Here is a 25,954-nt window from a genome sequence, read left to right on the forward strand (position 1 = left end):
TGGCGCTCTGGCTCGGGTGGCGGAGAGACTACAAGTCCCAGGGGGCACAACGCGACCGCCTGGAGGGCGGGGGTTACGAAAGAGGAACTCGAAGGGCGCGGGGGTGAGTGAGGGGCCGGGGGGGCGGGCGCGCGGGGGCGGGCCAGGGGCTGGGGCGGCCCTCAGGGTGCGGCCCCCCGGCAAGGCTTCAGTGGCGGGGTGGGGCGGGGGCGCGGGGTACGGCCATTCTGCTTCTCCACGGCCCCCGCCCCCGTCACCGGCTCCGGACGCCTCCGCCGCGCGGGAGGGCCAGAGAGTGGGTTTATCGCCCCTAGAGTGTCCACTGTGGCTCAGCGGGGTCTGTGTGCGTCGTCATCAGGACGATTTAATTGATGCTTATTTTCCGTTTATTTGATCCCGGGGTTCGGACGCGCGTCTCACAGCGTTTCAAGGCGCCGCGTTCGCGGTAACGCGCTCTTCGGCGGTGCCCGAGCGCCCAGGTGGCCCTTTTGTCCTGTTCCGGGGCCCCTGCGGCGCCGGGGGTAGTGCTGGGTCCCGTCCTCCGCTCCTCCCAGCACCCCCACAGGTCTGTGTTAGCCGGAATCTGAACCGCCACAGTGATCTCACCAGCTCCTCGGAGGAAATAAAACCCGGGTTTTCCGGAAAGTTTCTCCTGGCACATGCGCGCCCCACCCCGCCCCGGGCGCTCCTCCCAAAGGCGGAGCGGCCGCGCCTCGAGGGGTCACCGGCACCCCGAGGGCGCTGCCGCCTCTCCTGCATTGCCCAGTTCCGCGAGGTAAGCTGTGATTTGTCCGGTAAGTCACTTGAAGAACGCCCTCTGGTCACCGCATCACTGAGAATCCTGCGTCCCCAAGACCAAGAACCTCCTCCAGCAAGTCTCCAGGGGTCCTCCGGCAGCACCGTCTCGGCGCTGCTGAGGCCACAGAGCCTGTCAGCAGCCTGGAGTGTTTTCTGTATAGCGGTCAGATCGATAACTGCGCTGATAGCCTCCATGAGCGCGGGGGGATTTTCGGAACGCGCAGCATGTGAACGAGGAGTCTATGTTCTCATTCTGTCCACGTTCCGCCTCGGCGCCCTTTGCTTGCTGAGAAGCTGACGAGCGGTGGCCTCACTGAGGATCTGGAGATCCAGCGGGAGAAGCAAAAGCAAAATCAGCAACGTGAACTTTCAAACGGTTGGCCCCCTGCCGCTCTCCGCTCTCCAGCCACAGCCGCCAGGAAGGTTGGCGAAGCGTGCGTTCCCATCGTGAACCCCCGGGCAGGGCCACCTGTTGGAAAGGCGTTCGTGTGGTTTTCTGGCCAGCATCCAACCCCAATTGATTGTTGTTGTTGTTGTTGTTCAGTAGCTCAGTCGTATCCGACTGTTTGTAACGCCATGAACTGCAGCACACCAGGCTTCTCTGTCCATCACTGTCTCCCTGAGTTTGCTCAAACACATGTGCATTAAGTCAGTGATGCTATCCAACCATCTCATCCTCTGTTGCCCCTTTCTCCTCTTGACCTCAGCTTTTCCCTGCATCAGGAAGTTGATGGACCAGAATAATTCCCCCTGGATACCTTAAGTGTTATTTGTTCAGAAATCACAGTGACTTCTTCCTTGAAACCAGTTCCTCTAAGAAAAAATGAATTGTGAAAGAAAACATGGTACAATTTAAATTCTCACCCAATTTTTAATTACCTTGAAGAAGTTTTTGTACCCAATTCCTTAGGTTTTTGGCTAAGATTTTCATTCACATAAGTGAGGTGCATAGATACACTTTGACCAATTTTGACAAATGTATACAGCTGTGTAGCTGGCACATCATGGTGATACAGGACGCTTCTGTCATCCCTAAAGCTTCCTCCTGTTGTGTCCTATGGATTGTCAGGTGGAAGCCCTGACCCCTATGTGATGGTGTCTACAGCTGGGCCCTTGGGCGTGCTCAGGATGAGGTGGGGCCCATGAGAGGATCAATACCCTAGCAACAGGAGGAACACAATTGCTCGCACACCAAGGAAGGGCCTGGAGGATCTTGAGAAGGAAGCCTTCTGCAGTCCAGAAAGGGCCTCACCAAACCCAGATCTGCCAGCACCTGGATCTTTGGCCTCCCAGACCCAGTTCTGTGAGGAGCAGCATCTTGTCTATGCTGCCCTGGACTAACTGAGACTTCCTAAGCCTTCCCAGACCCGCCTCCCAGAAGCAGGCACATTTCTGACTTCTGCCACGTTCCTTTGTGGTGTCGTGTTAGACCTTGTGGTCTCTGGAGTGGCCTTGGTTGTCCTCAGCTTGATGCCCGTCCCTGGAGGGCACTTGGGTGGGTTCCTGACGTTGCCTTGGGTGACAAAGTTGTGCACATTCTTCCATGTGTGTTCTGTGGGAATGAGACTGCCGTGGGCCTGGTGGGCAGAGAGGTGTTTGCTTTTGTCTTCCATTTGCATGTGCTTGAACATTGATGCTGGGCCTGTGGCGCCCACTCAAGGCATCTGAGCAGGTCCTTTAGGTCTCTGGATACAAGCTGAGACAGGGGGGGGGAGGGGGGGTGGTGTGTGTGTGTGTGTGTGTGTGTGTGTGTCTGGATACAAGCTGAGACAGATTGTGTGTGTGTGTGTGCACACTCAGTCATGTCCAACTCTACGATCTCACAGACTGAGACAGGTGTGTGTGTGTGTGTGTGTGTGTGTGTGTGTGTGTGTGTGTGTGTGTGTGTGTGTGTGTGTCTGTCTGGATACAAGCTGAGACAGGTTGTGTGTGTGTGTGTGCACACTCAGTCATGTCCAACTCTTTACGATCTCACAGACTGTAGCCTGCCAGGTTCCTCCATCCATGGGATTTCCCAGGCAAGAATACTGGATCAGCTTGCCATTTCCTACTCCAGGGGATCTTCCCACCCCAGGGACTGAACCCACAGTTCTTATGTTTCCTGCATTGGCAGGCGGATTATTTACCACTACTGCTACCTGGGAAGCCCTGGCTCAGTTGGTAAAGAATCAGCCTATAATGCAGGACACTGGGGTTTAATACAGATAGATAGATATTACCTTCCATTGTTTGAACTTGCCTATTCACATTATTAATGGTGTCTTTTAAAAATTAACTTAAAATCTTTTGGAGTAGTTTTAGATTTACAGAAAAGTTGCAAACCGAGGCACATTTGTGGAAGCTAAAACAGGACAGTGCTCTGTTGCTGTTCCCGGCACTCCAGACTTCAGGTCACATGCTGCCCCAGGGTCCTCTTTCTGCCCTGGATCCCATTCAGGATCCTACCTTTTCGTGGCCTTGACAGCTATGAGGAGGACTCCTCAGGTGTTTGTAGCATGTCCCTGTTTGGGGTTTGCTGTGTTTTCTCCTGGTTGGACAGGGATTGTGGGTTTTTGGAAAGAGGACCCCAGAAGTGAGGTGGCCCTCTTGTCACATCACATCAGGGCAGCTGACATTTGTACGACATCACGGGGGCTGTCAGCCTGGTCACCTGGCTCAGGTGGTGTCTGCCAAGGAGGGTTGCTCCTTGTCCTGTTCTCCGGTCTCTTTGGCAGCCACTCAGGGAGGCAGCCCACCCTCCTGGGGGTGGGAGCTAAGCTCAGGGAAGACCTACCATGTGGTCTGGAATTCCATGAGGAGGACGGACTTGTGGGTGTGTGTCTGCACTCTGGAGGGGACCCAGCTCTGTGCTGTTTGTCTGGCTGCTCACCTGTTCCAGCCTTAACCACCAAGACATCATCAACCCCCAGATCCTGCTTTTAAGAACTTCTTCCCCTTCTCACACTGCCAACCACTCCAGCTTCTCTTCCTCTCGTAGTGTTCCTGCCACAGCTCTCCAAGGAGCACTAGTTCATTTCATTGGAGAGTGGGATTTAGAGACCAAGAACCAGGCAGTGGTTTGTGGGCATTGCTGCTGGGGTGTCATTGCTTGTAGGCCTCTTAGCAGATAGGTAAGTATATACCTGTTCACCTGTGTGTCTGTAACCTGTGATCTGTAACAAAAGTGCTTATGTGTAACCTTCTCACCACCATTGCCGTCATTTTCTTATTTGTCCCACCCCAGTGTATTTAGAAAGCAGTCTCAGAATTGTTCACCAATATACCTCCCCACCTTGAGAAACAAAATTATTAACTTGAGTGCCATGTTTTATATTCTGTTTCTTCTTATCATTGGTCTTAACAATTTCTAAAGAGTGTTTTCTAAACACTCTCATCTCCCCTCCTGGGTGTTAGTGTCATACGTTGTGATACAGTTAGATTCGGTGGTCACAGTCTGCTTTCCGTCCTGACATCCCTGGTGGGTGTTGTAAATTTTTTGGCGTATATTAAAGTATATGCTATGCTATAACTTTCTGTGGGTTTTGGCAAATGCATAGACTATATCCACCATAATGGTGTATTTTAATGAGCCAAAGTGTTTAGTATTGTTTAAGTTCATTTTATCAGTTGTTTTTCTTTTTTGGTTCATGCTTTCTGTGTTCTATTTAAAAATCTTTGCCTAACCAAAAATCATGGGCTCATGGTAAAGAACCTGCCTGCCGATGTAGGTAGACAGAAGAGACATGGGTGCGATCCCTGGGTTGGGAAGACCCCCTGGAGGAGAGCATGGCAACCCACTCCAGTATTCTTGCCTGGAGAATCCCACGGACAGAGGAGCCTGGCAGCTGTAGTCCATAGGGTCACACAGAGTCGGACACAACTGAAGCGACTGAGCATGCATGCACACAACTAAAAGTCACAAAGATAATCTGTAATTTATTGTAGAAAGTTAATAGATTCAGTTTTGTGTTTAGGTCTGTGTTGTTCAGTTGCTCAGTTGTGTCCGACTCTTTGCGACTGCAAAACCCAGTCAGACTGCAGCAAACCAGGCCTTCCTGTCCTTTACCATCTCCCAGAGCTTGCTCAAACTTAGGTCCGTTGAGTCAGTGATGCCATCCAACCATCTTCTCTGTGGTCCCTTTCTCCTCCTGCCTTCAATCTTTCCCAGCATCAGAGTCTTTTCCAGTGAGTTGGCTCTTCACATCAGGTGGTCTGTGAGCCATCTCTAATTAATTTTTCATATGCTGTGAGTCTGGTTTCACTTTTTTTGGCTGCAGTAGGGTTTCATTTTTGCACAGGCTTTCTCTAGTTGTGGCAAGTGGGGTGCGCGAGTTTCTCATTGCAGTGCTGGAGCTCAGGCTCTAGGGGCTGCAAGCTTCAATAGTTGTGGCTTGTGGGCTCTAGAGTGCAGGCTCCGTAGTGTGATGCTGGGACCAGAGATTGAACCTGTGTCTCCTGCATTGGCAGGTGGATTTTTAACCACAGGACCACCAAGGATGTCCTAGGTTCACTTTTTATTCCATGTGAGTAACCAGCCGTCCAGCACCATTTGTTGAAAAAATTTTCCTTTCCCCATTGAATTACTTTGGCACCTTGTCACAAATCATTTGACTTTTTGTGAGGGTCAGTATCTGTTACACTAATGTCTGTTCATCAGTTCACACTGTTTTGTAACAGTTCCTCAAAAAGAGCCTGCTGTAATTTTGTTTGGGATTGTATAAAATATTGGATCAATTTGGGGAGAAGTTAATCTTAACAATATTGAGTCTTCTAGTTCTTTCACATGGATTAATGGAGATATCACACATATGTGTGTGTGTGTTTGTGCCGATATATATATATACCATTATAGTATATCTTTCCATTATTTGGATCTTGAACTTCTCTCAGCAGTATTTTGTAGTTTTCTGTGCACAGCTCTTACACATTTTTGTTTGTTTGTTTGTTTACACATTTTTTATTAAATTTATTCCCACCAATAGATTGTTTTTGGATGCTGTTGTGAATGATATTAATATTTATTTAAGTTTCATTTTCCAGTCACTTGTTGCCAGTGTATAGAAATGACAGTTGATTTTGCATTTTCACTTTATATTCTTGGAACATAGCTGAATTCACCTACAAATCATAGTAGGTTTTTATAATTTCCTAGTATTTCCCATATGAACAATCATGCTGCAAGCACAGAGGCAGGATCTCTCCTGTTTCTAATCCTTATGGCTTCTGCTTTGTTTTCTGTCATTACTGCTCTGGCTTGAGCCCCAGGGCAGTGTTGACTAGCCCTGCAGAGGCTGTTTCCTCAGCCTCGTCTCGGTCAGCCTGTCATTAGCTGTGGGTTGTTTGGGGATGTCTTTCTTCATGCTGAGGATATCTCCTCCTGTTTTCAGTTTATTGAGTGTTATTATGAATGGGCCTGAAATTTTGTCAAATGCTTGTTTTGCATCTGCTAAAATGGTTCATTTAGTAGAACCCCTTTATTCTGTTAAAGTGGTTGATTACTGGTTTTGACGTAAAGTCAATCTTATGTTCCTGAAAGAAACTTGTTCGTGTTTTGTCACCTTTCAGTATTTGCTGAATGCAGGCATGCAGTTTGCCAATGTTTTGTTAAGAGTTTGGGGGTCTGTGTTCATGAGGGATGTTAGTCTGCTTTTTTCCCCTTGTGATGTTCTTGTCTGGATTTCTGTCTGGTTTTGCTGGTCTGGTTCCGAGTCCTGCTTGCTGGGCTTATAACCAGGTTGGAACAGATGCCTTCCCCTCTGCTTTCTGAAGGGCTTTGTATAGTATAGGCATTAATTCTTCCTTAATTTTTTGATAGACTTCACCATTAAAGCCATCTGGGTTCATTGCTTTTTTGTGTGGGAAGTTTTATTGTTATTAATTCAGTTTCTTTAAAAGAAAATTTATTTATTTTTGGCTGTGCTCGGCCTTTGTTGCTGCTCATGGGCTTTCTCTAGTTGTGGCAAGCGGTGGCTACTGTGTCATTGTAGAGCAAGGGCTTCTCAGTGCAGTGGCTTCTCGTTGCAGAGCATGGGCTCTAGGCATGCAGGCCCAGGAGTTGCGGTGCATGGGCTCAATTGCTCCACAGCATGTGGGCTCTTCCCATACCAAGGATCAAACCAGTGTCCCTTGCATTGCAAGGTAAGTTCTTAACCACTGGACCACCAGAAAAGCTCCCAGTTTAATGTATATAAGATTGCTCAGATTTTCTTCTTCATCTTGTGTCATTTTTGTTAATTTGTATATTTAAATAAATTTGGTGATTTCCTCTAGCTTGTTGAATATATTGGTGTAAAGTTGTTTATAATATTGACTGATGGTCCCACCAGGTTTGTAGTATTTCTAGTGATGCCTGCCTGCTTTTTAATTTCTATGTAGATAATTCGCTTCAAAGAACCAAATTTTGACTTGGCTTACTTTCTCTAATTTTTGTTCATTTTTTGTTTCATTCATTTACACTCTTGTTATTTCCCTTCATCTGCCTCATATGGTTTAATTCACTCTTCTTTTTCTGTCTTCTTAGATGAAAGCATAGATCAATGATTTTATACTTGTCTTTTCTTATCAGTTCAGTTCAGTTCAGTCACTTTTCTTGTATAGGCATTAAAAACCACAAATTTCTTTCTAAGCACTGCTCTAGTTTCTTACACAAAATCTGATAGGTTGTACTTTATCTTTTTGTTAAAAATACTTGACATTTTCTTGTGTTTGATCCATGAGTAATTTAGAAGTCTGTTGTTTCATTTACAAATATTTGGAGATTTTCTGAGTATCTTTTGTTATTGATTTCTAATATAATTACATTTAGTCAGAGAATATATTCTGTATGATTTTTACCCTTTGAATTTATTGACACTTGTCTTATGGTCTACCATATGGTCTGTTAGTGAATATTTTGTTTGCACTTAAGAATGTGTAATACACTTTTGTTGAGTATCATATTCTATACTTGTGAGTTCAATTGAGTCAGTTGATATATCCTTTTTTTCTCTGTCTACTCATCCAATCAGTTATTAAAAGAAGGATATTAAAGTTTCTGATCACTGTTGTGGATCTGTCTTTTTCCTTTTAGTTCTGTCAATTTCATGTATTTGGAAGGTTTTATTGAGAACATACAAATCAATACAAGAAGATTGATTTATCTTCTTGATGAATTTACAGTGTTATTGTTGTGAAAGGTCCCTTTCTTCTCTAAGGCAGTTATCTTCTTGAAGTCTGCTTTGTCTGGTATCAGTATATTGGCATGAGTGTTTTATGCTCAGTAATTGTATAGGCTGTCTTTTCCATCTTGTGCTTTCAGTATTCTGTCTTTATGTTTCAAACTTGTTTCTTTTTTTAAATATTTGCTTCTTTTAAAATTTTATTTATTTTTAAATGAAACAAAGATGAATATTTTTAATGATAAAAAGTACAGTTCACAAAGAAGATAGACATCATAAAACCATTTGACACGTAACAACAAAGAAACAAAGATACATAAAGTAAAAATCAGAAGAAATATAAGGGAAAAGAAAAAATATATAATTATGGTGAGACATATTAATATTTCTCTGAGAATATTTTATCAAGTGCAGAAAAAATAAAAATAGGAACATCTTGAATGATGTCATTAATAATTTAAATATAATGGATTTCTACTTATATTAATTTATATTAACCTTATATCCTACATAAAATATTTAAAATTTTGTATCTCATACATTATTAGATGTCCATAGGACATTTAGAAAAACTGGCAAAAAGATAAACATTACAAATTTCAAAATGTAGAATTCTTTTTTTGTGTGATTCAGTTATACATAAACACATATATTATTTTTTATATTTTTCATTGTAGGTTATTACAAGATATTGACAATAGTTCCTCACGCTGTACAGCAAACCTTTGTTACTTGTCGCATATCTATTTTTAAAATTAGAAACCTAGCTATCTATTCATACTAATTTAAACAAGTGGAATCAAACTGTCATAATTTTTTCAGTTAGGCAAAAATTTGTGTTTTCTAAAATATGTATATTATGCATATTATTTATATATGTCTATACAAGAGTCAAACTTGTTTATTACAAAGCACATATCATTTGGTCTTGCTTTTTTATTCAATCTGACAGTCTCTATTTAAAAAAAAATTTTAATAACTATCATTTATGAGGCACCTTATATGTATTATATATTTTCATTTTTTCTAGATATTTTATTGCAGTAAAATATACATAATATGAAATTTACCATTTTAACCATCTTAAAGTCTGTAGCCTATAACGTTAAGAATTTTTATGATATTGTACAACACTTACCACCATCTGCCTCTAGAACTTTCCATCTTCCCAAGCTGAAACTCTATCCCCATTAAACACTAACTCCCATCCCTCTTGCCCAGCCCCTGGCACCCACTCTCCTACTTTTTGTCTCTATGGATTTGATGACCCTGGTGTCCTCATATAAGTGGAATCATACATTATTTGTCCTCTAGTGACTAGCTGATTTCACTTTTTATTATGTCACCCATATTATAGCACGTGTCAGAATTTCCTCCTGTATAAGGCTGAATGATATTCCATTGTATGGATGGGCCACATTTTGTTCCTTCATTCATTGATGGATATCTGGGTTGTTTCTACCCTTTGTGTGTGTGTGTGGCTATTGTGAATAATGCTGCTATGGACACCAGTGTACAAACATCTCTTAAAGACCCTGTTTTTTATTCTTTTGAGTGTATAATCACAAGTGTAATTGCTGGATCATACGGTAATTCTGTGTTTTATTTGAGAAACTGCCCTGCCCTTTTCTACAGCAGCTGCACCACTTATCATTTTCCCCAGCAACAGAAAAGGTGGTGGAAATTTCTCCACATTCATTTTTTCTGGGTTTTTTTGATAGCAGCCATCTTCATGGTTGTGGAGTAATATATTTGCTGCATTTCCCTAATGGTTAGTAGTGTTAATCTCTACTTTTTGATGGAGTATTTCGTCCATTTACATTTAGTATGATTATTAGAGTCTTTGGGTTTAAGTCTATCACCTTCATGTTTGATTTCTGTTTTTCCATCTGTTTCTCTATTCCCCCTTTCCTGCCTTTTATTTGGTGAATCCAAGTTTTAAAAAATTTTGTGTGATCTTTACTGACTTTTTAGTTGGACCCTTTTATGTTACTTTTTTAGGGATTCCTGTAGAGGTTTAATTTGTTATGGTCTACCTTAAAAATTAATCCTGTACTTCACAAACAATGTGAGATCTGTATACAGAGGGTCCCAGTGACCACCTTCTACTTCTTGTACTCTTGGAGGCATGTATAACTTCTTGTGCTAGAAAATTCTACAGCACAATTTTTATCTTTACTTTAGCTAATATTCTTTAAAAATAGGAGTGTATTATATTTAATTTTTAAAATCTCAGATGCCCTTGTTTACTACATTGAGAATTTCTGAGTCCAGTGGCTAAGACTCTGTGCTCCCGTTGCCAAGGGCCTGGGATCGATCCCTGGTCAGGGAATTAAAATTCTACACGTCCCTCTGTGCAGCCAAAATAAAAAAGAGAGAATTTCTGTAGAACTGCACCATACTTGGCCAGACATGCTAAATGCATTAGTTGAACACTGTAAAACAAGCAGTGCCCACTGGCTTCAGGAGAAACCTTTGGACCCCAGTTCAGTGTGGTGGGTAGATAGACGTTCTGGCACCAGGCCTGGCTGGTCCTCACCCTGCCATGTACTCGCCATGTGGTCTTGTGCAAACCCGTTTTCCCCTCTTTAAAAGGAGTCTATTGTAGGCATTGTTGGGAGGGTCGAATGGGTTAATATGAGTGAAGAACTCAGAGTGGTGCTTGGCACACAGCAGGTGCTGTATGATTGCTGTTCTTGCTGTGGTTACACAGTGAGCCGGTTCACATCCCTTGGAGATCCAGGATCTGCAGCAAAAAGAGACTGTGACAAACCTCTAAGGTGTGAAAATACACATCATAGGAGAGTAAACTTCAGATGATTAATTTGATCATCCTTTCGGGAATGTTTTAGAGATGAAAGGGGCTACTAAAGTAATGTTCAGTGTAACTTCATATTTTAAATTATCTTTTTGCAACTGGATTCACACTCTTAAACAAGAATAGTGTTTGGGTGTCCATCCCCCATTTGTTTCCCTGGGGCTGACTCTTGCCCAGTGGAGACAAGACCGTTGTGGCCCGGCAGTTCTCTCCATGTGCCCTGCCTCTGACCAGGGGCAGCACATCGGAAACAGCCTCTGTGCCTACCATTGGGTTTTTGAATAAAAAAACCATGCAGTGCAGTTAGTTGTTCCCAGGGTAGAAGAATTATCTCCAACAAAGCGACTCTCCCTCAGGTGGCAGTTATCAACCAAGAACAAGCTACGGGAAGCAGCTGCCTGAGGACACCTGAGAAGGGACACGGCAGGCAGGTTCTGAGGGCAGCTTAAACTTAGAGGAAGTGGCGGGCCCAGAGTGTGTTTCCTGTTTGTACGTCTTAACTTTGAGGGCAGTACAGTTGCAGTGGTGGTGTGGGGTGGTTAGAACTCTGGTGGAAAGACCGCGCTCTTCCTTGTTGGACAGGGGGAGGAGCTGGGCAGATGCAACTGCTGCAGAGTAAGAGAATTCCCAGAATAAGGAATTCTGCAAATAAATTCTGCTCCGATTTCTGGCCAAGCCCTGAACCAGGCACACACAGGGCAGGTGGGAAGCCACCTCAACCGAGTGAGGCCACCGCTTATCACAACATTGATGGTGACGGTTTCCTTTTTGAATCTAATGTAATTAATTCCCTGCTAAATCATAACCATAAACTCTCTTCCCTTGCTTCCCTTGTAGCTCTGTAAAGAATCAGCCTGCACTGTAGGAGACCTGGGCTTGATTCCTAGGTTGGGAAGATTCCCTGGAGAAGGAAATGGCAACCCACTCCAGTATTCTTGCCTGGAGAATCCCATAAACAGAGGAGCCTGGCAGGCTACAGTCCACGGGGTAGCAAGAGTCAGACACGACTTAGCGACTAAGCCACTACCACCAAATCAAAACCATTCCTCTCTTCAGAGAAATATAATTGATTTCAGAGTCTCTGCAACATAACAGATTGCAGAGTCTTTGCAATCCAAAGTTACTCCACATACAAAGAGCCGGGGTGCTGTGAACCATCCTCAAGGGAAAATACAATCAACAGACTGTCATCATGTGATGACTCAGGTGTTGGGTGATTAGACAAGCACTTCAAAGCTAACGGGGTAGCTGTGTTCAGTGACGTAAAGGAAAATACACTCCTAGTGAATAAAAACATAGGAAATCTCAGCAGAGGGGTAGAAAATGTTTTTTAAAACCAGCCAAATGGAAATTTTAGAATTGAAAAATATGGCACTTGAAATAAAACATTCAGTGAATGGGCATAATAGACTGGAAAGGACAAGATGTAGTCATAGACTTCAACGACAGATGAGTAGAAATCATCTGGTCTGGAGACAAACTGGGGAAGTGATGGGGGAAAGCAAGAGGAGCCTTAGAGACGCACAGGGCAGTGAGAAGTGTGTGAAATGCACGGTGACTGTGGAGCCCAGAGGGGAGGCAAGAGGCACGGTGGGGCAGGAGAAGAGCTTGAAGAACAGACTCTCCCAATATGGTGGAAAACGTAGATTTATAGATTAAAGAAGCTCAGGGAGTCTCAAACCGGGTGAATATGACTAAAACCACACCTGGGCACATCATTTTTAAGTTACTGAACACTTTAAGATTCACTTTAAAAATCTTGAAAGCATCCAGAGAAAAACAACAGATTACATACACACAGTGCTGCAAACACTAGGAACTTATCATCAGAAGGCCAGTGGAGTGCTGGAAGAAAGATAGTCAACCTCCCAGCAGCATGTGCTAAATACAGATATTTTCAGAAAAAGGAAAGCTGATAGAATTTGTTGCCGTCATCTGTGTACTGTCAGAAATGCTAAACGAAGTTTTTCCTGGCTGAAGGTAAATGCTATGAGAGTGAAACTCAGATCTTTATGAGCGAGTGACGAGCATCAAAAAGAGTAAATAGCTGGGGAAACGTCTTCTTTAAAGTATGTATTTAGGGACTTCCCTGGTGGTCCAGTGATTTACAATTCCACACTGCCTATGTAGGGAGCACTGACTCAATGCCAGATCGGATAACTAAGATCCTGCATGCCACATGACTCCCCGCCCCCCCCCAAAAAAAATTGAAATATGTATTTAAAGAAAAAAAATCAGAACGTGTCTTGAGTTTGCAATGCATGCAGGTGAAATGTACATGATGGCCATCACATGAAGATTCACAGACCTGCAGGTTCTGCCTTGGCATGTCGTGCTGCAGTGTTCTAAGCAGGCTGTGGAACAGGGTCCGAGCAACAACCATGAAATAATGCAGAGAACCATAACTAAAGAACTAGAAGATAAATTGAAAGGGAACTTAAAAAAATAATTCAAATAATATAAAAGAAAGCAGGAAAGAGAAGTAAAACACTGCAGAGACAAGCAGAAAACAAATAAAACAGTAGCCTTAAACCCAACCACAGTGTCATTATACACTTGCCAAAGCCCAACATCAAAAGTGATCCTGTTGTAAATGTGGACTTGAGGCAAGAGTGATGCGCCCGTGTAGGTTCATCAGAGTACTTCTCTGGGGCAGGATGTTAATAGTGGGAGAGGCTCTGCTTGTGTAGGGGCAGCAGGTGTATGAAACTCTCTTCCTTCCTGCTTAGTTGGGCGGTGAACCCAAAACTCTTCTATAAAAAAAATAATCTTTTATGTATTAAGACAAAGGAACAAGTAGAAAACAAATAATAAAATGGTAGACCCAAGTCTAACCACAGTGATATTTACATTAATTATTAGTGGACTAAACTCTCCAGTTATAAGTTAGAAATGATAAGAATGAATAATAAGCAAGACCCTATGACATGCTGTCTATGGGAGATTCACTTTAAATATAAAAATCACAAGCTGAAATAAGCGGATGCAAAATGTGTATATATACCAATAGCACAAGAAGGCTGGAGTGGCTGTACTGATATCAGGTAAAGTAGGTTCAAGATGAGTATTAGCAAAGAGAACCGGAAAATTCTAGTGATAAAAAGGTTGTTTCATCAGAAAAACATGAGTTACAAATGCACCCAATAAAGGAAATAGTAAGCAATTCCACAATCATAGGCAATTTTAACATTTCTCTCACCAGTTGTTAGAACAAAAGACCTAAAGAAATCAGTGAAGACATAGAGGGTCTGAACAGTGTTCCTGGAATCTTGACCTGAGTGCTGTTTATAGAGCCACACCCATCAGAAGCAAAACACAGATTCCTTCAAGTGCATGTTGTCTAACATAGACCAAATGCTGTGCCCTGAAACAAGCCTCCAGGAAAGGTAAAGAAGTAAAGCTGCATTTATTTGCATAGGACATGATTATTTATGTAGAAGATGCTAAGAAATCTGAAAAACTGCTTAGGATGGAAAAAAGCAAGAACCATTAGAGAAAAAAATGGATGAAGTTAATTTTATGAAAATGAAACATTTGTTCTTCTAAAGAGACCCATAAGAAAATGAAAAGACAAGTGACAGAATGGGAGAAATGTCTGCAGTACACATACCTGGCAAAGAACATGTGAAGAGCTAGCACGTATAATAGAAAGACAACTCAGCCGAACACTGTGGCCCAGAAATATGAGTAGACTCGTCACAAGAGATGTAAGGTGTGTGAGTGGCCCACAAGCAGGACAGAGGTGCTGACCATATCTAGTTGCAGAAACACAGATGGGAACAGAGGAGAACTGCCGCCCACCTGCCAGTGTGTGATCACGACCTGGTGTGGCTGGAACAGGTGAGATGCTCGGAGCTGCGGGGGCTGCATGTGGGGCCATGGCGGAGAACAGCTGGGCATTAGCTTCTCAGAGTTACCTTGACCCAGTGCTTCCAGATGTTGACCCAAGAAGAAGGAAGGCAAGTGACCGTACAGGAACGGGCCCAAGAATGTCCCCGGCAGTGTTAGCCAAAATGCGGAAATAGCCATGTGGTCATTGGCAGGCAGTGGGCAGGGGAAGTGTCCTCACGGTGGATGCCACTGAGTCATGAGAGGGCAAAGTACAGAGGAATTCAAAGATCCCTATGGCCGTGCTGATGGGCAGGAGCCCAAACCAAGGTGTGTGGATGCTGTGGTCCTTTCCCCTGAAATTGCAGGAGACACAGTCCACGTGTAGTGGTGGAGTCTGAGGAGGGGCAGCATGGTGTGCACACTGTCAGTGGTATCTGTTAAGAAGCAGATGGAGGAGTCAGCTAAGCTGATTCCTGAATCAAAGGTGGCAGTGTGTGTGTGACACCAGTAGTTGCAACTGAGGGGACTTCACATCCTAGCAAGGGGCCGATGCCCCAGGGAAGAGCTGGTGTTTTTAACGGAGGTACTTGACTCCGGACTGGGGGAGTGCCATCTGCTCTATCAGCCTGGACTGAACCCAGCACAGAGTGAGCAACAGGACAGACCCCAGCCTGGGACCCCTGGGTCCTGGGCCAGTGGATGGAGCCGCTCATCACCCCAGGCCCAAGTGCGCTCTTTGGGATACACCCTCCCTTGAACCTGAACTCGTCTTCCTCATGCTCAGCTTCCTCCGACAGCTGTTTTTATTAAGAGAAAAGTCTTTTTAGAAGTGACTTTTGTGTGTTTGGGACAGATTATAATTGTGGTTCCCACCTTGAAGAAATTGGTTAAAAATCCAGCTAACGTTTACTTCCAGGGTCGTGCAGGCTAGTGTGTTTCCTTGGTTACTCTAGAGATGTGGCAGCGTGAGCACTAAATCACCTGTGCTGTCTCGTCTCGAGTGGTTTCCGTGTTAGGAAGTTTACTTGAGGCCGGTGGTCCTATTTCGTCTGTCTGCTCTCTGGACCCACCGCCCGCCAGAAGCTCTTGCTCAGGGCTCCCTGTGCTGTCGCCCCAGCTGGAGGTTGTTCACCTGCCCTTCTGTGATGACAGCAGGTGGGCAGCTTGTGTTCCTCTGACCGGCCTGGCCCTTCAGAGGCACATCCACCGCTGGACAGTTCTGTCTCTGGGTGAAAATGCTGGAAATTGAATGCTGGTCTTACAAGGACAGGATGAAGTGGCGGGTAGAATGGCCAGCTCCCCTGACCCCTCGCTCAGATTCAGCCTCCCTTCTGGGAAGCCATAGTGCACGGGCGGTGGATAGCCAGCTGGAGGGAGTGAGTCTGTTGGATCCTCATCCGGGTGGGCCGAGCCCTGGGGGCTCCTGAAGGGAAGTCTGGCCGGACCCTGAGCCCCAAGGCCAAGGCCCAGATGTGTCTGGCTGTGCTTGACCAGCAGCGGGGCCTCACCTATCCACCTGGATTTGCAGGCTGGGCTCCAGGGTCGTGACACTCTGGAGCCAGCGACCAACCCCCCGACTGCTGATCGAGGGTGGCGAGGGCCTGAATGTCTGAGGCCCACATCCAAGAGGGCCAGGTAAGTGTCCTCTGCCCCAGCCCGCCTCCCTCAACCATGCCCTGCTCTGGCAGGTGGCACCTGCGGCCACACAGCACCCCTCTCTCTCACAGACCCTGCACTCCGGGACATGGTGCTCCAGCGTGCCGTCCTCCTGGCTGGCCTCCTGGTGGAAGTTGCTAGCAGATCCTCGGGAACTGCGGTAAGCACCTGTCATGTGGCACACGGGCTGTTCGCCAGGGGGTCTCGCCCTTCCACCTGTGGGCACCACCCTTGTCCCAGCCCCAGAGACACTGACTGTACACCCCGTTGGGTTGGGGCCTGTGCCTCTGGGTGGGGAGCTGATGCATGGCCCTACCCTGAGCCCCTGCTCCTCTCTGCCTGCTAGACCCTCCTTTCCCTCTGCCCAGCTGGGCCTCTTCTTGGAGCTGAAATGGAGTCTCCACAGAGCTGCCCACTGGCACTGGCCAGAGCTAGTGGGATGGACAGAGATGCCCACTCCAGGCTCAACTCGCCCAGGTCATGACTACCAAGTCAGTGACACAGGTGTGCTGGAGGTGCCTGGCCACCTCTATACACATCTGGCTGCCCGTCTCCAGGATGGTGGGCCTTCCTACCATCAGCTCTGCCTCAGCTGGGTTGGGTGGGACGGGACAGCTGAGCCTCCCTTCTCAGACTTTCCTGGCCCCCAGGGCGCCCTCCATTTCTTGGCCACCCTTAGGCGCTCCTTGCTAGTCACTGGCCGGGTCTTGGGAAACCTGGGTAAACACGGAGCAGAGCTGCCCGGAACGCCCTCTCAAGGCACCTCTAACCATCTGGTCTGTGAATGAAGCACCCACTCCTGCATGTGGGCCTGGCCGGCGCGTGTTTGCCCCTGAAGTGCTGCCTGGGGCAAACTTCTCCTCTGTGGGGGCCAAGCTGGAATCCCCCTAGGGGGTGTCTGTAGAATTGCAGGAGTATCACTGAGGTGTCCTGGACTGTGAGCTGTTTGGTCAGGAGTGAGGGGCAGACACATCATGAGAGCCACCCAGGCCTCTCACCAGGAAGACCACGGGAGCCTGGGTTTATTTTCATGAGTCACCACAGTCCAGAAACACATGTGCTTTCTTTCTTAGCAGCCTCATCTTTTGGTTTTCAAAGCCACAAGCTACAAGTGGCGACTAATAACTTCATGGTTGAAATGCCTGCCCTGCGCCTGCCTGTAGCTCGCAAGGCGAGAGGTGGCAACTATGCCCCTGATCCAAGAGACCCCTGAGAAAGGGTGGCAGGGAGGGCAGTGGGCAGTGCAGGAGAGGTCCATTCCTGCCCACTAGGCTGCTTCAGTGCACCCCTGACGTGCTCTCTGGGTCAGTCCGGGGAAGTCTCCTTCCTGCTCTTGGGAGCCTGGGTGCTGGGGAGAGTGCCCCAGCAGGTCCCAGCCAGACACCTCAGTTGTTGATTCAGTCTCCAAATGCTTGCCAGACAGCAAGTGCTGTCCCAGGGAGGGTCTGTGCGGTGTGGTCCTATGTCCTGACCTCGCTGTAGGTCAGCAGGTGCAGTCCCCAGATGCAGTCCCCAGATGACTACAAGAGTCTGGGCCCTGGGTGTAGGGGTGAGCTCTCTGGGAGCCCCTCTGTGGATACCACCCTGGGCCTGGCCCACACACGCCACCTGGCCACAGGGCCTGGAAACTCACTGCTGTCTCCCCTCTAGGGTCAGCAGCCTGAGTGCTGTGTGGATGCGGGGGACATCAACGCCACCTGCCCAGGCACTAGCCTGTGTGGCCCAGGTGAGCTTTGGTGTGAACCAGCCTAGGTGGCCTGGGGAAGGAGGGGCTGGGGTGTGGGCAGAGGCAGCAGGGTTGATGGGGCCTCATTCTGGGAGTTGGGGGCATAACCCCAGGAGGACATGGTGGCCTCGTCCTGGGTGGTAGGGGCAGGCAAGACTGCCTGTACCCCACAGCGAGTTTCAGCTGGGTTGAGACAAGCTGACGTAAGATAGGAGCAGCAAAGTACACAAATGTGTGACGTTTTACGTGACTCAGGAGGAAATGAAGCCCCAAACAAGTGGCAGAACCTCAATGCTAACACATTAGATTGAGGAGGAGGTGATTGTGGGCAAGTGACTGAGACACTGGGGCAGCTGAAGGGGATCGAGGGGGATGGTGACAAGGCCCCTGAGCCCCATCTCCTGCTGGTTGGGGGAAAGGGGCAGCTCTCATGGGGTTTGTTTCCTGCTTCTGGGAAGGAAAAGGGAGGTCAGAGCAGCCTTCTGGCACCTGCTCTTTCTCATTGCCTCACCTCAAAACAATCGCTGTGCCCAAGTGGTGACATATTCTGGTTTCCTTCAGTCCCCACTTGAAACTTTACCTTCAGATAGTGTCACATCCTGAAAGTCAAGTTGGTAGCCATGGAGAGATGTGGGTTAGAAGTTGTGGGACAGGAAGTCAGCAAAGGGGAAAGAAAGCAGATGGAACCAGGCAAGCACCGGCTCCTGTGTTGCACTGACCCTTAGCCTTGGGACAGGCTATCCCGTAGACCACATCAGAAAGAGGGTTGCGGGTGGGCTCCATCCACAGTGAGGCCTCTGCATGTGGGCAGCAGGTGGGGGCAGCATGGAAACCCTTGACACACCCCGAGTCTCTCCAGAACTTTCCAGGAGGCTGGCATGGCAGAAGGTTGCCATGACCTATTGAGTTGACTGCCCTGAAGGTCACATCTGTTTGCAGTGCTTTGGGAAAAGGCAATTTTGGTTCTTGGTGATTCCAAGTCAGGAGGTGGGCAAGAGGCGGAAACGTTAGTTTGGAGAGTCAGAGCCAGACTCTGGGGGAGATGGGGATTTTAGGATACAGTCTAGTTTATGGGGGTGGACCTCAAGGTGGAAGAGCAGGACTGGAGTCTGCTGTCCACCAGCCAGACCAGTCTGCTACTGAAAGATCACTTCTCTCTACAGCTACCCCTTTCTACCAGAGAAAATCGCAGTGACACAAGTTATCTTAAAAATAAGTCTGTCCTCTTTAAATTGGGCCTGATTGTTTAAGAAGTTTAGCCAAAGCGGTGATTGACCACGTAGGCTTTTTTGAAGTCTGCTTTGCTGGCCTTTTCACAAGGACTCTCAGATGGGACTTCTGAAGGCCTCTTGAATCCAAGAAGCCAAGCCGAGGACCCACCTCCAGACCTCACCTTCAGTATCTTTAGGTTGGGGTGAATTCCTCTCTTCTCGAGTCCCCATGTGCCCAGGTTCCTGGCCCTTCTGGGCGGTGACCTTCCTCACTCTCTGGGAAAGGTGTTGAGCCAGTGAACCAGGCCCAGGTTATTTTCCAGGGCACTGTAAGGCTCCATAAAGTCAACCTTTGCTCCTTAAGTCTGGTCGCTAGTCCTGTCCTGAACACACAGCCCAGGGCTTCCGCGTGCTCAGCCACCCTGGCAGTTTTGCCAAGGAGCCCAGTTACCTTAGGGCTGGCCAAGGGAGCCCTCGAGAGTATTGCTGCCTTGGCAACAGGTCTGTGCCCAGGACCCCACATTCTTGGGCCTCCTTGAGACGCCTCTTTGAGGTCATCCCCTCCCAAGAAATGCCAAGTGAAGGAAAAAGAGTCCACCTGCTTCAAAAGAGAAGCCCGGTTCTTACAAGAAATGAAGGCTTACTCCTAATACTTGTAGATTCCATTCTTGTAGAAGCCGTTTCCGAGATGTCCAGCAAGGGGCCCATGGGGATCCCCAGGCAAGAAAAGGCAGGCTGTGGTTCCTATGGAAGGGCTTCTTTTTCTGAAGTCCATCCAAACTTCCAGAATGGGTGAACTAGTGTTCTGAAATGAACATAGTTTGACAAACGCAAAGCATAGCGCTCCCTGAAGGCAGCCAGCTGGCAAGGCTGTGCTTCAAGCTGCATCCCCTGTCCCCCCGGCACAGGCTGCTATGGGCGCCCAGCCGAGGATGGGAGCGTCAGCTGCATCCAGTGCAGGAACGGAACCCACAACAGCTCCGAGTGCAGAGGCCGTACGTCCTCCCACCCCTCCTCCCCACCCCATCCTCCTGCCTGCTTCTCACCAGGGGGCCACACCTCCAAGTTCTGGAGGAAAGCGCGGGGATCCGGGTTGTTGTCCCCCCACCTGGGCCACTGTCCCTCCATGGGCACCCACAGAGCCCCCTACCTGAGTCCTCATGTCCCTCAGAGCAGCTGTGGGGCAGGGGCTGCTCTGCCTCCATGCCCACCTCCTGTTCTCATTTACGGGCCACAATTGCATTTGGGCTGCATCTCTGGCTCCCTGGGGGTCCTCCAGCACTGACCACTGTGCTCCCCCACAGTCGCCGGCCGAGGTGCACAGTTCCCTGTGAACAAGAGCACAGGGATGCCTGGGCGGCAGAGTGTTGGTAAGTTTCTCAGCTCACCACACCAGTTCTGGGGAGATGCAGGGCACCATCAGAGCCGTTTCCAGTGCAGACCCAGTCACCCGTGCTGGCCACAGCAGGGCCATGTCCACAGTCAAGGGCAGACTCCACCCCAGCCAAGAGCTCTGTACGGGACCCCGCCCTGCTCACAGAGCAGAGCCCATGGTCTGGAGGCTTTATCAGCTTTGAAGTCAGGGTCTGGGGTTGATTCAAAATGGTGGGCGTGGCAGGGGTCACTTGGCATGGGCCCCCACATGCCTCTGAACAGGCTGCACGTCTTAACCTTTTGCCTTGCTCATATCCACCCCCGCCCAAACCCCCTAGTCCCTGGGAGCCCAAGATGTATGGTATTCCACGATGGGAGGACATCCTGAGGAACCAAAGCCCTGTCCCCGGGGGCTCCTCTAGGACGTAGGTCTCTGAGGAGACTACAAACACTGTAGGCAGAGGGAAGGGCCCACTGCGCCACCTGGTCCTCAGGGCAGACACAGGAGCCACCTCCTGGGCACTCTGGGCCCCAGCCTGCTCCTGCTGCCAGGCATCACATCATACCTGAGACACCCACAGAGCCAAAGAGTGGCCAGGCCATGGGGGTATGGTACTCAGGCCACCTGAGGCCACTGCAGTCAGGGAGCAGGACTTGCCCTGGGCCTGCAGTTGATTCAGGAGGATGAGTGAGGCCACCTCCTCTTCTGAGATGTTGGGGTCCTAATGGGGGTTATGATCCTCCAGACCCTGGTCCTTCAGCAGAAGACATGTTGACCTGGACCAAGGATTCAGGCCTTCCCTGCGTGTCTCAGAGCCGGAAGCAAGTAGCCTTGTGCTCTTGTGGGCTGAACAGCAGTGTTCGGGCAGTTGGGCACAGACAGCCCCCACCTCTTGTGATATGGGGCTGGGCCCTGCAGCGGAGGGTGGTAGGTAAGGCCCATGTAGTCTAGTGTTGAGCCCATTTCCTTTGTGGCAAATCTAGGACAGTTTAGCTGGAAGTTGTCCCTTCTGAGGCTCCAGTGTGGCCATAGCTGGCCTCCTGTCTACATGTCAGGGTCAGAAGGGCATTTGCCACAGGCTTCTGAACGCAGAGTCCCCCTGCTCGGCATCAGTCTGCCGGCTGTCCTGATCCTGTGGAGGTGGAGATGGCTGGTGTCCTGGTGCTGGGAAGGCCACCCGGGTGACAGTCAACAGGCTGCAGTGAGGCAAGCCAGGGTACATCCTTGTGCCAGAGTTGTGGGGCCCTGAGTGGATGCCAAGTGATGACGAGGGGATGGGGAGCTTGGACTGGGGACACTGGACCTCTCGACAGCCCACCCCCCTGAGAACTCCCCAGCTGATGCCTGGGTAGTCATCTGAGAGCAGGGGAGGCCCACGCCTCTGCATGCAGGACCCTCGGCCCTGCGGGGGCCCAGGTGTGCACACTGCCAGCCCTCACCTTGCTCGCAGGGGGCCCTCAGGTGGCCGCCTCCCTCTTCCTGGGGACGTTTCTCATCAGCTCGGGCCTCATCCTCTCCGTGGCTGCATTCTTCTACCTCAAGCGAGCCAGCAAGCTGCCCAAGGTCTTCTATGGAAGAAACAGAGGTACCCCTTCCTGCCAAGGGCCCCAGGGGAACAGCATGGGACAGGGCCGAGATGCCGGTGTCTGGGGGCAAAGCCTCATCTTGGGCAGCCTGGAGGGGACTGGATTGTCACATGACTCTCGTGTCTGGATGGGGGGGGGTCATGTCCTAGGAATGCTCTGTGTGGATGTCATGGGATCTCAGTGTGAAGGGTGATGGTGGCAGACACTCTGCAGACTGGCTTGTCTGCTCCATGGAGATGGCAGGATACTGGGGAGGGGGTGGCTTGATTCAGGGCGACGAGGGGACACCATCCCAAGTGAAGGGGCAGGCTGAGGGCACCCACAGGCACAGGAGTGGGGACTAGAGTGAGCCTGGATCCGGGGACCCGCTGCAGGCTTGTGGACCCCCAGGCTGAGGGATGCACAGACAGCTGTCTAGGCTGAGAGGACCCCTGCCCAGGCTGATGGCCCCTCAATACCTGTTTAGGCTGAGGGGACCCTTCCTAAGCTGAGGCTCCCCCAGGCTGTGCCCCCCAAGGCTGAGGCACCCTCACAGGCTGAGGGCTCCCCAAGCTGAGGCTCCCTTAGGCCACGCCCCCCTCCCAGGCTGAGGCAGCTCTGTGGCCTCCAGGTGACACCTGTGCTCTCCCTACAGCTCCCGCTCTACAGCCTGGCGAAGCCGTAAGTACCCAATGGGCAGGCGGAGGCCCTGTGTCTGTACATCTGGGTGTCTGTCCATCTGGGCTGGTGGTTGTCCTGCCCACAGTTCTCACTGTGCCTTTTCCTCTTTTCAAGGCCGTGATGATTCCCCCACCTCAGTCCTCAGGTACGTCAGCTCCTCCTACCCTGCGTCCTATCGGGTGTCTTGTCTCTGGTGAGAATTTCCCTTTTATTTCTCAGATGCTTAATGTGTCAAGGGTTCCCAACATGGATCCAGAGTCACCTCTGCCACCCTCTGCCCTCCTCCAGGACCCAGCTCTGCCCGAGCCAGGAACTGGTGGCTGGCACAGGCCTTCCCGTGGCCCCTCCAGGGTGACGGGCACTTTGGTTTGACCCTGTCAGCTGTGTCACGGTTGATGCCGTGAGCAGAGAGGTCGCAGCCAGAGGCCACAGAGCAGGTGTCACCCTCCTCCTCCCCAGACTGTTCCTGCCACCGTGCAGAGATCTGGAGTGGGGACAGGTGGGGACGTCCTCCTTTGGGGGACAGAGAAGTTACTCCATCAAGACTAGATCTGCTCTGTCCAGCGAAACACACATCTCATTTCTCCCAACCGGCGCCATGTCCAAGCACAGGCGCCTGCATTGTCTCCCATGATGGCCATAACAAAGTCTGCAAGTCGGGGCTCAAGAGGATAGAAGTGTCTTCTCTCACAATCCCGGAGGCTGGAAGTCAGAATTCCAGGTGTGGGCAAGGCCGCTCCTTCCAGAGGCTCTGGGGCGGGTCCCTCCTGCCTCTTCTAACCTCTGGGGTTGCAGGTGTCCCTGGGCTTGTGGCCACATCCCTCTGACCACTGCCCCACCTTCTGCTGGTTTCTCCCCTCTGGGTCTCCTGCTCTCTGCCTCCCTCTCATGAGGACATTGGTCGCTGGATTTAGGGCCCATCAGATAATCACATCTGCCAAGACCATTTCTCCAAGTGAGGTCACATCCCCAGCTTCTGGGCCTTAGGACAGGTACACTGCAGGGGGCCACCGCCCACCCTATAGCAACATCACGACTTGTGTCTTTGTGTTTCAGGAGAACCAGACCCTTGCAGTGGCCCAGGGGCTCCAGGTTTCCAGGAGTTGGAGCTCAGTGGGCTTCCTCCCCCATTCCCCTGGGGCTGCCCACCCCTACTCCTGTGAGCCCCAGGGAAGCCTGCTGCCCTCCTGCCATGTCAGGCCCTGCTCTGACCCCATCTGTCTCTGACTCTATTTCAGTGCGGAAGCCGCGCTACGTCCGGCGTGAGCGGCCCTTGGACAGGGATGTGGGCCCCACCACTGTCTCCTCTGTGGAGGCCCGGGTGAGCAATGTCTGACCCAAGGTCCACCCACAGCTCCACGCACTGCAGAGGAGGGGCCCCCATGCACAAAGGCTGGGTGCTGCCCAGCGAGGCCTCGGGATGGGCCCAGACACGGCCCTGGCTTGGCTTGTCTGATTCCAGCCACATATGCAGAGGGGGAGCTGCCCACCTGCAGGCCTTCCTCACCACACATGGCACTCAGTATGACCAACCTGGGGCATCACTGCAGCCTCTGTCCCTGAGCCCAGGTGGGGAGCCAGGCACATGAGGTCTGGGCCCCATGGGAGAGACAGCCTGCAGGACCCCGGGTGCTCCTCTGTCCTGGAGCCCGTGGTGAGCAGATTCCCTGCATCCTCTCTAAGAGCAGTGAGGCCCAGGCCTTTGAGGTTCCAGCTGCGTCCACATGGAGGTGGGATGGGCCTGGGGACCGCCCGCACGCTGCAGACTCAGGCACCACAGGCTGTGCTGCGTTGTTGCCCAGTCCCAGGAGCTGCAGGACCGAGTTGCTTGACTTTCTGCTGACTTCTATGTGTGTTTAAGCAGAAATGCATTTTGTACAGAAGTCCAAGAGGCATGCTGCCCTCATCTGAGCCCTGCCTGGGCCCCAGGCGCTACAGGTCCTCATCCACCTGGGGATGAACACTGGCCTGAAACTGCTGGAGGTCAAGGCCCCCCAGGGACGTGTCCACCCACGGCCACATTTACCTGTGACTGCTGCCTGGAAGCCTGGACTGGCTCATCACGCCAGTCTCCCAAGGACCTCGCTGGCCGGCAGTCCTGTCTGGCTGCCCCCACCCTGAGGCACCAGCCAAGGTTCCCGTGGAGACGGGAGTGTTGGGGCACCCACTGCGTGAGGGTGGAGTGTGGCCTGGCCTCCCCAGAATCTCTGTTGGAACTGCTGTCTCCTCCTTCGGGATCTGGTCCGAGTCTGTGCCGCCCGAGGCAGGGCCTGTGTGGCCAGTCTCCCACCTTCTGCACCATGATTCCCACTGGAGCCTTTGTAGTGTCTGGACATGAGCTCGGTCACCAGGACGTGAACAGATGACTGGCTGGTGGCCACGAGGGGCAACCACCTGAAATTAGCGTCAATAAACCACTCAGGCCTTTCTTACTGGCCCAAGGTTCCCTGTTCCTCAGCAAGGAGGAAGCTCTCACGGGAGATGGGCAGCCCCCGACGAGGACCCAGACCCCCACCCTGCAGGCAGCCCCCAGCCCTGAGGATGTTAGCCATGGGAGAAGGGGGCTTGTCCCAAGTGGCCTCGTGTAAGTAGGACATCCCAGTGGCCCCCAGTTGTCAGGACTGAGATAGGAAAGCGTGTGGGTGCCTCTTAGGTGCCTCTTTCTGTAAAGAGACCGTGCCTGTGCAGACACGACAACCATGGGGTGCCTGGCTCACAGCCCCAGGAGGAAGTTACACATGGGTACAGAGTGCAGGCCAGCATCACCTGTCACCTTTGGGAGGCGAGGATGGGTGGGTGACCCTTGGAGGGGCTGGCAAGCATGGGGATGTTTGCCAACTGGTGGCTTCATCCCAGGCATCCCAGCCAATCAGAACAGAGTGGGGGCAGGGCAGAGAGCCTGGACTGCCTGGTCTGAGGTTTGCAGCCATTGGGCACCCCCGCGGGGGTGTCTGTGGCCCTGGACCTGGGCACGTGGGAGTGCGTCAGCCTACTAGGGCTTGGGGGACGCTCCACCCTCTCTTCTGGGGACAGTGGCCCGGGACCATCTGCCTCTGCAGCTGACAGCCTTGAAGGGCTGTGGGGTTCCCATGGAGTTCCTGTGGATGCAAGATGACCCTTGGCTTCCCCTGGGAACCTCAGAGCTGCCTCTTCTCTA

At 50.1% G+C, this 25,954-nt stretch overlaps 1 protein-coding gene across 9 annotated transcripts; it reads left to right on the forward strand.

Moving 5' to 3' along the window:
* C5H1orf159 (chromosome 5 C1orf159 homolog) lies at nt 1-25,219 on the forward strand. Of its 9 annotated transcripts, XM_065935996.1 has the most exons (11): nt 70-103; nt 16,112-16,218; nt 16,311-16,399; nt 17,890-17,965; nt 20,085-20,171; nt 20,481-20,546; nt 22,002-22,136; nt 22,772-22,797; nt 22,912-22,942; nt 24,036-24,118; nt 24,486-25,219. In XM_065935996.1, the coding sequence occupies exons 3-11, from the start codon at nt 16,328-16,330 to the stop codon at nt 24,486-24,488; spliced, it is 579 nt and encodes a 192-aa protein (XP_065792068.1). In that variant the 5' UTR covers nt 70-103; nt 16,112-16,218; nt 16,311-16,327; the 3' UTR covers nt 24,489-25,219. The 9 variants fall into 9 exon arrangements, 8 of the variants coding, with proteins under 8 accessions (XP_065792070.1, XP_065792068.1, XP_065792066.1 ...); XR_010663320.1 differs by lacking the exon at nt 17,890-17,965 and having other exon boundaries at nt 1-103; XM_065935994.1 differs by having other exon boundaries at nt 24,036-25,219.
* The last annotated feature ends 735 nt before the right edge of the window (nt 25,220-25,954 follow it).

The sequence above is a fragment of the Muntiacus reevesi genome, chromosome 5, assembly GCF_963930625.1.
Source record: "Muntiacus reevesi chromosome 5, mMunRee1.1, whole genome shotgun sequence".
NCBI classification, from domain to species: domain Eukaryota; kingdom Metazoa; phylum Chordata; class Mammalia; order Artiodactyla; family Cervidae; genus Muntiacus; species Muntiacus reevesi.